Source organism: Sinocyclocheilus rhinocerous, unplaced genomic scaffold (assembly GCF_001515625.1).
Source record: "Sinocyclocheilus rhinocerous isolate Xijiao unplaced genomic scaffold, SAMN03320098_v1.1 scaffold387, whole genome shotgun sequence".
In the NCBI taxonomy this organism is placed as follows: domain Eukaryota; kingdom Metazoa; phylum Chordata; class Actinopteri; order Cypriniformes; family Cyprinidae; genus Sinocyclocheilus; species Sinocyclocheilus rhinocerous.
Window position 1 is genome coordinate 2,715,381 of NW_015651557.1, and position 12,097 is coordinate 2,727,477.

The window sequence follows — 12,097 nt, forward strand, 5'->3', positions numbered from 1 at the left end:
CTTTTTGGTGCATCACTAGATCATATTACAAATTTGAGGACAATTTTTCTAGTAAATACATGCATCGAGTATGTTAAAGTACTGAGAATCTAATGTATACTTTAATATAGAAGGTAAATAGAATTATGTAAATATAATATATAATTTTATATAGAATATTATAACATTTAAATAATAAATAATATAATAAAAACAATATAACACTTAAAAAGAATATAAAATTGAATAACAATAGAGCTAGGAAGTGAATCTGTTTAGAATTGTTGGGCTACAATGCTTTGATGTAAGGTCTGTCTAAAACTGCCGATTCAGGCAACATAAACTGACCTTTGTGGACTTTCCTCAGGTTAATGGATTGGCTGCTCAAGGCAAGTACGTCTCCTCTGGAACCGGTGGATCAGCGGGACAGTCCCTGTACGTGGCCAATCATGCCTACTGAACATCCTGTATCCCATCGTTCCAGCTTCCGCCAGCCAATAGTATAGTGCACAGCTGCTACCCTTCCTGTCACCAACCAACCACAGGCCTGCGCTGTCTTCTGTACTTTAGGGTTGTCATTGCAGTGTCTCATAATGTATCTATTTAAAATGTATTAAACTTTAAGAATGGAGAGGAGAAATAGAAAGGTATGCAGGAGATTGTTTTATTTTTTGAAATATTCAAAGCGTGGGTTCATGCTACAAACAAGAAAACAGTATTTTTTTGTGGCCCGTTTTAAATGGATGTATATGTATATCAGCCGTTCTGTTTTTATCATTCCAACATAAGTCATTCCAATTCAGGCACCAGCCACTCAAGTTGACTTGTCACATTCCTTGCAGTGAAGTATGACCTCATGATGATGTGAATACTGAGTTCAGATCGGTGTATGCCAGCAGGGGCAGTTTATTATAATAGGGAATGAAACAGAGTAATATATTATTGCTAGCTATGATTAACTCCACAAGACTCCGAGGAATATTATTTTGTGTTGTGTTCACATATAATATTAATGCATTGTCTGGGCTGTGTGATTACTCTCCAAGAAATGTAATATAAAATACTAACAATATTAGTTTGAAAAGGACCATTATTTTGAAATTGTGTTCCGTTGTGTTGTGTGCTTGAGTGTATCATGCTCTCCCTCTCCTCCCCGTATTTGTGATGCAGTGCTACATGAATAATAACTAATATTGGTTGTAAACGGCGGAGCGGACCAAATGAGCTTTTGGGGAGGGGAGCACTCACCGCTCTTGACAAAATGTGATCTTGTGATTTGATGTTGTTCTCTTAGCACTTCGTGTGTCAGATGGTTAAAAACTAAAATAAAATACTGTAAAATGCCAGATGCTGTTTGTCATTATTATGCAGGTGTATTTCATATACCTATTGCACACATTTGTAGCCATAACTTACAGTTCATTCCATTTGAGCTTTCGTCAACAGACCCTCAACAATTTGCTGAATTAAGCATGTTTACATAGATCTAAGTAAATGGGTAATTCTAAGTTATATCATTTAAATAGAAAACATTTTGCATAATAAATGGGTAAAATATCTGTTCAGTTTCTGAAATTAATGGAGGCATATTTACAAATATGGTACACCCTGGATTTCCATAATTGTTTTAAAGCATTAGAGGCACAAATGCTATTTTTGTGTGTTGTGAGACCTATTACAGATGGGTTTGATCAAATATTACGTAACACGAAATTGTTTATTTATTTACTTAATTGTAGTAAAAATATTTACTTTTATTGAAAACCAAACCCTTTGTTAATTTAAAGGGATAATTCACCCAAAACTGAAAATTCTGTCACAATTTACCCTCTTGTCGTTATAAACCTGCATGACTTTTTCTTTTTTCTTCTGTAGAACACAAAAGATTTATTTATTTATTTATTTTTTTGATGGTAACCAAAACAGTTTTTTAACATTATTCAAAATATCTTATTTTGTGATCTGCAGAAGAAATAAACGCATATAGGTTTAACACGAAATGAGAATGAGTAAATAAAGACTTCATTTTTTGGGAGAACAACTAACCCTTTAAAAGTAGCATTATTTTTAACTGCAAAGTGCTGCAAACCAGATATAATAGCTTTGTCCAAATACCCACACTTGCGGTCTTTGCACTTGACCACTTGACTACTTATATGACGTATTTCCTGTATTTGGCCCAAGTGTTCAAGTGAACATGAAGACCGCAAGTGTGGGTATTTGGACAAGGGGAATGAATCGGCTTTTTAAGGAAGTGAGAATGACACTAAACCCGCCCCCTTTAACTCTGATTGGAGGCTTCCGTGCCCTCTGTCGTCTGATTGGTCTTTGCAACTTTACAGATCTTCTTTATGCACCAAGAGCTTGTAACACTCCAAAGAGAAAGGAAAAATTGAAATCGCATCATATGACCCCTTTAAAGAAAAATAAAGCTAAATAGAAACGTTTTTCAAAAACTGTGGTAAAAGCACATAATATGACTTGAACTAAAATGAAAAACTGAAAAATTTAAATATTAAATTCAAAATATGAAAAAATACTATAATAGTATATAAATAATACAAATGCATAGATATCAGAGATAAGATTTAACCAATGGAGTGTGATTTTTTTTTTATGTAATATTGTCCATTTGGATTTTCAGAATGGGATTGTGCCCATTGTTGAGCCAGAGATTCTACCTGATGGTGACCACGACTTGAAACGCTGCCAGTATGTTACAGAGAAGGTAGGTACATAAAAAGTGACATCAATTTATAGCATTCAAACAAGACTTGATTTAATGTTGAAACATACTATATGATTAAATGTACTAACCTTTTCTTTATTTCCCATGTATCTCCAGGTCCTTGCTGCCTGCTACAAGGCCCTGTCTGACCATCACGTCTATCTGGAGGGAACTCTTCTGAAACCCAACATGGTGACAGCTGGACACTCCTGCCCCACCAAATTCTCCAATGAGGAAATTGCCATGGCTACAGTGACAGCCTTGCGCCGTACCGTTCCCCCAGCGGTAACCGGTGAGTCACGAGTCTAATGGAGAAACCTCAGCTGTGCTTTGAAGCTTTAAGAGTGTGGAGCGTCATGATTTAAGACCGCCATGACGTAGATAACAAAAGGAAATGGCATGTTTTAAAAAGTGTGAGCAGTGAACACTATGTGGTGAGTTGTATGTATTTTGAAATTCCTCTGGCAGGTGTGACATTCCTCTCTGGAGGTCAGAGTGAGGAGGAGGCATCTATCAACTTGAACGCCATCAACAACTGCCCTCTGACAAAACCCTGGGCCCTCACCTTCTCCTATGGACGTGCCCTGCAGGCCTCAGCCCTCAACGCCTGGCGCGGAGTCAAGGAAAATGAGAAGGCTGCCACAGAGGAGTTCATCAAGCGTGCTAAGGTCAGTTGATCAAATCCTTTTCCCATTAAGGTGCAGTCACATTTAGCAAAATTTCACATTAGCAAAAGGCCTATTGTCAGTAGAGTAGCACAGTATTAAGCATAGCTCACACAGAAGTCACTTCCAAACCGAGCAACTTTCTGTTGGCCAACACGGTTAATCTGTGTGACCAACTTGAATCAGTTGCGAAATTTGTGTATTGCACAAAATTCCTGAACACTTGGATTCCCCTTGAAATTAATTAATTTTGCCCACGAAAATTCGGCGAACACTGGCAAATGTGGCTATCCCTAAAGCAAATTTAATTTTTACCTAAATCCAATGCATTTTTTTTTTTATTTTGTGGAAATTTCTGTAGTCAATATAATTGAAATAATGCTTTATAAATATGCTCATCAATATGTAAATATGCTAATTCCTATTAAATAATCTTTATTTAATTAAAATTTGTATTTTGTATACAGATGATAATGCTAATATCTATAAAATGTATATCTGCATCTTTTCAGAAATCATGAACCGCTAAATGTCATGTAAATTCATAGGTCAAATAGGAACTTTGTGTGTAATATCTTTAAATTATAATTTTTTAAGGGCTTTTCTCAGTAAATACTGATATATATATATATATATATACAGTTAATTTTTATTTAATTTGAATAATTATTTAGCACATAATATTAGTGATGTACTAAGACCGCAAGTGTGGGTATTTGGACAAGGGGAATGAATCGGCTTTTTAAGGAAGTGAGAATGACACTAAACCCGCCCCCTTTAACTCTGATTGGAGGCTTCCGTGCCCTCTGTCGTCTGATTGGATAGAATCCTCTAATAGCGGGTTATGCGGTAGTCATTTCACACAGCAATGGCAGCCCTGCAGCTTGGTGAGTCCTGCTTTAATTCAAAACGATTGCCTCATTTTGCCTTCGAAATAATTTCAGTGTTCACGTATTTTTTTTGCCACAATTGTTGTTCATTTAAAAGTGCATAACACTAAAGCCAAATGTCAGCAGCTTAGTTATGTTAAGCATGTTTTAAGTCAGGGTTGGGTCACTCACTATGTTTTGGGAATGAATAATGGATATTTTATGTTTTCCACAATTTCAATGAATATGTAGCTCCTATTTAGTCTTATTTCTTACTGTTTCATTTTGGTCATAGCAGAAAAGCAGCGAGGGCGATATGCTGCCCTTGCCATCGCTGCAGTGGTCATTGTGGTGGGCATCCCACTCTGGTGGAAGACCACCGAGACCTACCGCGCCTGGCTCCCTTTCTCTGAGATCAGCGAACTCGACTCCCTCCAGGTAACACGCACTTCGTCCTTCCTCAAGACAGAATCATGTTTCTGAATCTGTTAGTTCAGCAATGACATATTATCGTGTTTTTGACAGCTTCAGCTAAGTGTTGATATCGAGGTGGTCTTCTCGCGAGGAACACTGACCCCAGAACAGCAGAAAAAGTTTCCACTTAGCCATGTCAATGAAAAGGAGCACCAAGTTGATGGTAAGTAATCAATTTCTGAAACTATTTGGAAGCTTCATCATAAAACAAATTTAAAAAAACAAAGAACAGAAATTTTGATCCAGAACAGAATACATTGCTCTCTTTTCCTCTTCAGCTAAAACAGGTTTGCGGTACAAATATGAAACCAGATATCGCACTGCCACTATAATGGAGGAAGACGCCTTGAATCAGCCCACTGCTGCAGGTTGAGTGGATTTATTGTTACTAGTAAATGATGATTTAAAGCGTTCATATGATGTTGCTAAAAAGAACATTATTTTGTGTATTTGGTGTAATGAAATGTGTTTATGTGGTTTAAGGTTAAAAAAAAACATTATTTTCCACATGCTGTACATTATTGTTTCTCCTCTATGCCCCGCCTTTCTGAAACACGTCGATTTTTACAAAGCTCATCGGTCTGAAAAGCGAGGTGTGCTGTGATTGGCCAGCTATCCAGTGCGTTGTGATTGGCCGAATTCCTCAAGAGTGTGACGGAAATGTTACGCCCCTTGCCATATTGTGATGCCGTGTCCCGGCCGGAGCGACGAGACAAAAACATTAAAACCCATTATAAACGAGGCATTTGTTGCATCCAGTGGGGACATAATTACGGATTATAATGACTTATACTGTCTTTTTATATGTTGCGTTGCATCGCGCCACGTAAATATAAAACCATGTTTGCATTTGTGATCGGAGAAATGACAAACAACAAGTGCTACTCTACACTGCTCAAAACTCGCGTTTGAATCGTCAGTGGCAAATCCTTTAAATATGAAAACGTACTTACAGTCTGTGAGTCAGAACAGCGCGTGGTTGACTCTTAACTTTTATAAAGAATATCTCTTTGGATTTGAGACTTTAGTCTTTGCAACTTTACAGATCTTCTTTATGCACCAAGAGCTTGTAACACTCCAAAGAGAAAGGAAAAATTGAAATCGCATCTTATGACCCCTTTAATCAGCTATTTAATTATTTATTAATACCAGTTCAATTATGTCTCATTTTAATGAGGATATATTGACTATACTGACAGATTATAGAATATTTTAATTGTAGTAATTCCCACTGACGGAAGAACAATTGCAATCACTTATACATTAAATATTCTTCTTCTTATCCATTATCATTTGCTTTCAGAGGAACCCTTAAAACTTAAATAGACTCCCAACAGAACTAAATAGTTAGAACGAATTCGTTATTGTGGTTTCTTTTTAAAAAAAATTTTTTAAATGGTTGTTGTTGTGAAATTGTGAACATGTATATGGATTTTAGTGTAAGCACCGAGATCTTTTTACTTTTTCCAATTACCTGCCCAGGCACTACAGGTGGAAATTGGCCATTGTGGCTAAATTTGGCACATTTTACATTGATTATGTGCATTATTAATGTGTATTGTCCCTGAAATATAGATAAAATAAAATAAAAAAGTATTATTATAGTAAATAGTAATTGTATTTGTTTAGTTATTCGAAACAAAAGCTAATTTAAAATTAGCTGTTTTGGGTTTCTTCGGTTTTCTTTTTGTCACATCACTCATTTTTAAATGTGAATTCATTTTTCTATTGGTACTATGGAGTTTCTATCCCTGAGCTGTTGACTTCTCCCTCCACAGAGGCAGATCTATCCTTACACATGCTCTCTGAGAGTTCTTGTGGGTCTGTGGTTGTATATGTGATCCCCGAGACCGCCGCCCTTCTGCCAGAGGTAAGATTCAGAGCATTTCTGTATTTTTACATACTGAAATCACTTCTGAAGCTCATTATGCTCATTCTGGCTGTTTACTTTCAGGATGTGAAAGTGTACGTGGGGCAACGGCGCACTGCGCTGCTACGTTCTCCTCCCTTTAAAAGTTCTTGGAGTCTGAAGGAAGTCCTATCAAATCTGGACGTGGAGGTGGAGCAGGTGGTAAGCACCATGTCCTTTAGTCACCAGGATATAGTAGCTGCTCTGAGCGACCGTGTCCGCATGGCCAAAGTGACTAAGGAGAGTATGGCAGACAGCATGCGGGCCATCAAATCCAGTCCTGGTGAGTATTATCCCTCATTTTGGCTTGTATTCTCAATAGCATACTCGTTTAATTATCTTAATCTAATTTCGGCCTCTCTTAGGCTACGAGATCACATTCAGTCTGCTCAACCCAGACCCAAGGTCACACAGTCTTCACTGGGATATCGAAGGCGCCGTTCAAAGCTGCATTCAGCCTTTATTGAACAAACTTGCCCCTATAGCCAACTTTTCAGTGGACTCTCAGGTGCCTAAGAACAATTACATTGTAGTTTGTGTGGTCTCTAACAAATGTGACTCTTCACAGGGATGACGGAATATTCTGTACCTTGCAACGATTACAAATGTGTTAACCCGTAGAGAATTTGCTGTACTGTTTACAGCTAGTAGAGCTGCTTTGTGTTTTTACACAAGAGAAATGAAGAAACATGGAGTGGTGCATGAGGATATTTTACAACATTAAGACTCATTCAGTCAGCATTTAGAGTCAGAATTTTAGTAGTTTATAATATTAGTTATATTGATTTTTTTTTATATATATATATATATTTATTTTCTTTTTATATTTATATTCTTTACACGTTTCACATTAAATATGAAGTTGCTCACTAATGCCAGATTTTTTTTGGTTTCCTTTAATTTAATTACTTTAATTTAATTGGAATTGATTTAAATTTAATTTGATAAATTGGTATTACTGTGTGGTTATTTAATATATCAACAGCTTTCCACTGAGTTCCATTGAGCAAACATTGAACAAATATTACTATCATTATGCATATTTATATCTTGCAAATAATAATTTGTAATTCTCATTTTTGATATAGTAAATACTGCCCACCCAAAGTTCTCCTCTTCTATTTGTCACTTGTGTGTTCGTTCTTTTCAGATTCTGTATTATGCCGTTCTGGGTGTGAATCCTCGATTTGACAACAGCGTGTCAGCATATACACTCAGTGCAGACAGCCTGTCACATGTTATCAACCCTGTTGAGGCCAGACTAGGTGAGATTTGAACTATAACTGATGTGATCTGCTTTTAATCAATGGTTTTTATGCTCATGTAGATTTACACATTCTGGTATTCTCTTTCACACAGGTTCCAATGCAGCTTCCTCAAACCCTGTCTTGAACTTCCTGCTATATGTGCCAGATTCCCACCACTCTCCTCTTTTCATCAGAGACCACAGCAAACGGGAGGTGCCCTCTAACGCCTTCCACAGCCCTCGTTGGGGCGGCATTATGGTACTGTCCAGATATATTCACTTCCATAATCTGTGTGGCAGCAGCGTAATATACAGTAAACGAATGAATAAATCCACTGTTCTCTTGTCTCCTCTGAGGCTGGGACTCGAGTGTTCTGTGCTCGTCAGATTTTCATGATATGTCACCTTTAAATATTGTGAATTATATGAAATGACGTGAATGTGCTGGATGTTGCAAACGGGAATATGTCTTTTATCTGTCATCTGTGTCCCCAGGTGTACAATGTGAATGAAATGTACGGACCTGAAGCTGAACGTCCTGTAGATATCAACATTAATATGGCTAAAGTGATGGGTGTGTTTTTGGCACAGTTACGGTTAGTACTTTCACAAATGTAAGTAAAAATACCTGGTTTGCCCAGGTGAAAGTGTTTTATTTCACTTTCTTTATCATTTTGTTTCTAGGCTCATGCTGGGAGTGCAGCATACTCATCCTCCCACAGGCTTTGTGCTGCAGAGCCCAGGCAGCGCTGGACTGGCTGATTGGGAGCTGGACCGACTCCTGTGGAGCCGCAGTGTGGAGAACATCGCCACCGCCAGCACCACCATCACCTCGCTGGCTCAGCTCCTTGACCAGATTGGAAACATCGTCATCAATGACAACATCGCACAGCAGGTGGGAGGTCCCGATGTTCATAGTTCATCACATAATGAAATAGTTCCACTGTAACATTTTGTTCTGAACAGTAGGTATTGTAAAATGCACACTTTTGCTATTATTTCTCGCACAGGTTTCCAGTGCAGTGACGTCGCTCCAGTCTGCTGTCGCCGAGTTGGAGGCTGGGAACCTGGCCTTTGCGCTTCAGTACAGCAGGGAGGCCATTTTGGCTTCAGAGAGGGCCTTTTTCGACCCCTCTCTTTTGCATCTTCTTTATTTTCCAGACGATCAGAAATTCGCCATCTATATTCCTCTTTTCCTACCTATGTGTGTACCTATTGTGCTCTCGCTACTGAAAATTGTGAGTGAAGCTAAGAAAAGGCGAGCAGATAAACAAGCCAAAAGTGACTAAGAAACCACAGCTTGTTTGATGTATGCACACTAATGGCTGCATTTGTGTAGCATGTTCAAAAAACAGACTGATTCATTAAGAGATGATGTGTGTGGTGTACATTTACATTTTATTTATTAGACCAATAGTCTAACTGTCATTGGATGAAAAAGAACTGATATGAAATCCGGATTATATGCTTAAATTTACGAAGGCAGCTGTACTGAACAATGAATGAGTGAAATGATTGATTCTGCAGTGTGAATAAAAGTGCAGTGTGAAATTTGGTTTCTCTCTTTGTCCACTGCATGTCTTGTTTTAACAGTGTAACACTGGGTCATGATCTCAGTTTCATTTAGATTTGTGAGGAATTAGTAGGCATATTGTGGTTTGTTTTTCAAGGGAATCATAGTTGCAACAAAAGTAAAACGCAAGATTAAAAAAATGTATATAAAACATTCTTATGTTTATTGACATATTACAATAATTTATCTGAATGTTTGGGTTGATGAGTGTTGACTTTAAAATGGGTTTGTATAGAGATCCAGGAATGATGCCATGTGAGAACTATTTTCAGTTGTATGAATTTCTAATGTGAAAACCTGATGTTTATATATATATATATTAAAAAACTGCCTTAATTGTTTGTTTTACAATTGAACTTAAAACCAAATGTGCCAGGGACTAAGTTAAAGTGCTGTATTTCCACCATTCACACGGAATTTATATCATGCAAAATAATAGTAGCTCACTATACTATATATCTAGATAGGTAGTAGGTACTGCATACTGGATTGATGCATTAAAATTGCACCAAGTGACTAATGCCATTTTTAAAAGGGACATGTTACACGATGTCATCATTTTATCGCTGTTTTAAATTAGTGTGACAGAAAAAAAAAAGATGTTAAGGCATTATGACAGTCTCAATGACACTTCAATAATTTTAAAGATAGACCATTTCAGAATGAAAGTGTAACTGAGGCTGCAAGTCCCTCACATTCTGCCTAACATACGAAGAAAAAGTCATACGGGTTTAAAACAACATTATCAGCAAAATAAAAAAACAGTTTCAATTTAACTCATGAAAGCTCAGCTGCCGCAGTACTGCCAAGCACGTATCCTTCCGCGTAGCCCCGCCCCTCCGCGCAGTCGCGAATGTGTGTTGAGGGAAAAAGGGACAGCGCCATATTGAGAGGGATCGGTTTTTTTTTCTTTGAGAAATAAAGGTTTTGAATATAACCAGTAGCATTGGTTGGTAAACGTATATAGATACAGCAGTGCTAACGGATTTTTTTTTTTTGTCACCTGACGATTCGTCACAAATTCTCAACGTCGTTTGCGTAACTTCTGGTTGAAAATGTCTGGCAGTGTAATTCGAGGGCCTGCAGGGAACAACGACTGTCGGATTTACGTAGGTAATTTACCCCCCGATATTCGCACCAAGGACGTAGAGGATGTGTTTTATAAATACGGAGCCATTCGGGATATCGACCTTAAAAACAGAAGAGGAGGTCCGCCGTTTGCATTCGTGGAGTTCGAGGACCCGAGGTAAACACGCAAACAAACCAAGCCTAGCCTGAAGCTACATGCTTATGTGTTGCTAACGAATACACAAGAAGTCGATGTTATCTCTCTTAACTTATTACATGATATAAATACGTGTTTTATATGCAAATACTAGTCTTTTAAAGGGGTCATATGATGCGATTTCAAGTTTTCCTTTCTCTTTGGAGTGTTACAAGCTGATTGTGCATAGATAAGATCCCTGAAGTTGCAAAGACTAAAGTCTCAAAACCAAAGAGACATTTGCAGTTAGTGTTGAAGCAGCATGTCAGGGAGACGCTGTGTGTTTCTAGGCGAAAGCAGAAGCACTTTATTTGGCCTTCCGAAAGTAGATGCATTTAGGAATCTTTAAGATTACTTACAACAGAACAGCAATGCATTTTATGGACGACCGTTTCGTGAACCTAGGAGAGGAGGTAATTCTGACTTTGCTATGACAATCTGGCGCTTCTGAATCAGCTACTGTTTTGTTACTAGTTTAAGTATTTGCTATTGACTGTTCAAATGCGGAGTTTTGCGCATCGTGTGTGTGTGTGTGTGTGTGTGTGTGTGAGAGAGAGAGAGGGAGAGACAGGGTCACATCACAGTAGAGTCAGCTGTCTTAACCGTGGCTTGTGTACTGCAAACACATACCAGCTTCATCACTGTGTCTGTCACGCGACTCTGTTCCCCTTTTGTGCTTGAACTGATGGTAAAACTAATGACATTATTTACTGTTTACATTTATTTTGAAAGATGAAGCTGGCGATTATGGTAAGGGGCGTTACATTTCCGATGAGTGCTTGCGGTGTTTGGCCAATCACAATGCACTGGGTCAGTTGGCCAATCAGAGCAGACTGCGCTTGTTGGAAGGAGGGACTTTGTAGAAAACGAAGTGTTTGAGAGAGGCGGGGCATAGAGGACCTACAATAATGTACAGTATTTGAAAAATAATGTTTTTTTTGAACATTAAAGCATGTCAACATATTCTGTTACACCAAATACACAAAATAATGATCTTTAAAAAAGCATCATATGACCCCTTTAAATTAAATGCTAATATGAGGCGCTGAAATCCATCAGCTAGGTCATAACACGGAAGGTGGGAAGTTTAAGTAACGTTAAGTAACAATTGTACCATGTTTAGATTGAGAGTATAACATTCTGCGCATGCGCAAACCGTGAGGATTATTTTATCGTTCACCACTCATTATTTTCTCTGTTTGCAGAGATGCAGAGGATGCTGTGTATGGACGAGATGGCTATGACTATGATGGCTATCGTCTTCGAGTGGATAAAACGGTATCTATATTTATCGATGGTACACCTTCTTCGATAACGATATTAAAATGTTCGATATAGTGCACGATATAGGCACATGCTATGAGTGACGCAGACAGCACACACAAACATG

At 38.0% G+C, this 12,097-nt stretch overlaps 3 protein-coding genes across 4 annotated transcripts in view; all 3 read left to right on the forward strand.

Annotated features, from left to right (window-relative positions):
* Nucleotides 1–3,406, forward strand: part of LOC107713203 (fructose-bisphosphate aldolase C) — a 14,749-nt gene extending 11,343 nt beyond the window's left edge. The window contains exons 6-8 of the mRNA XM_016518654.1: nt 2,624–2,707; nt 2,825–2,999; nt 3,176–3,406. Of these exons, the coding sequence (XP_016374140.1) occupies nt 2,624–2,707; nt 2,825–2,999; nt 3,176–3,384 (468 nt within the window). The 3' untranslated portion in view covers nt 3,385–3,406. The remainder of the gene's footprint in view (nt 1–2,623; nt 2,708–2,824; nt 3,000–3,175) is intronic.
* Nucleotides 3,407–4,201: 795 nt separating this feature from the next.
* On the forward strand, nt 4,202–9,412 carry pigs (phosphatidylinositol glycan anchor biosynthesis, class S). Of its 2 annotated transcripts, none has more exons than XM_016518656.1 (12): nt 4,202–4,259; nt 4,540–4,679; nt 4,767–4,878; nt 4,994–5,083; nt 6,494–6,585; nt 6,670–6,907; nt 6,990–7,132; nt 7,775–7,889; nt 7,984–8,129; nt 8,366–8,466; nt 8,555–8,765; nt 8,881–9,412. In XM_016518656.1, exons 1-12 carry the CDS (start codon nt 4,241–4,243, stop codon nt 9,157–9,159), a joined length of 1,686 nt encoding a protein of 561 aa, XP_016374142.1. In that variant the 5' UTR covers nt 4,202–4,240; the 3' UTR covers nt 9,160–9,412. The 2 variants fall into 2 exon arrangements, with proteins under 2 accessions (XP_016374142.1, XP_016374141.1); XM_016518655.1 differs by having other exon boundaries at nt 4,210–4,259; nt 4,537–4,679.
* An 869-nt stretch (nt 9,413–10,281) lies between these two features.
* The window catches only part of LOC107713137 (serine/arginine-rich splicing factor 1B-like), a 4,296-nt gene continuing 2,480 nt past the window's right edge, over nt 10,282–12,097 (forward strand). Inside the window, exons 1-2 of the mRNA XM_016518571.1 lie at nt 10,282–10,689; nt 11,913–11,985. Coding sequence (XP_016374057.1) covers nt 10,499–10,689; nt 11,913–11,985 — 264 coding nt within the window. The 5' untranslated portion in view covers nt 10,282–10,498. The remainder of the gene's footprint in view (nt 10,690–11,912; nt 11,986–12,097) is intronic.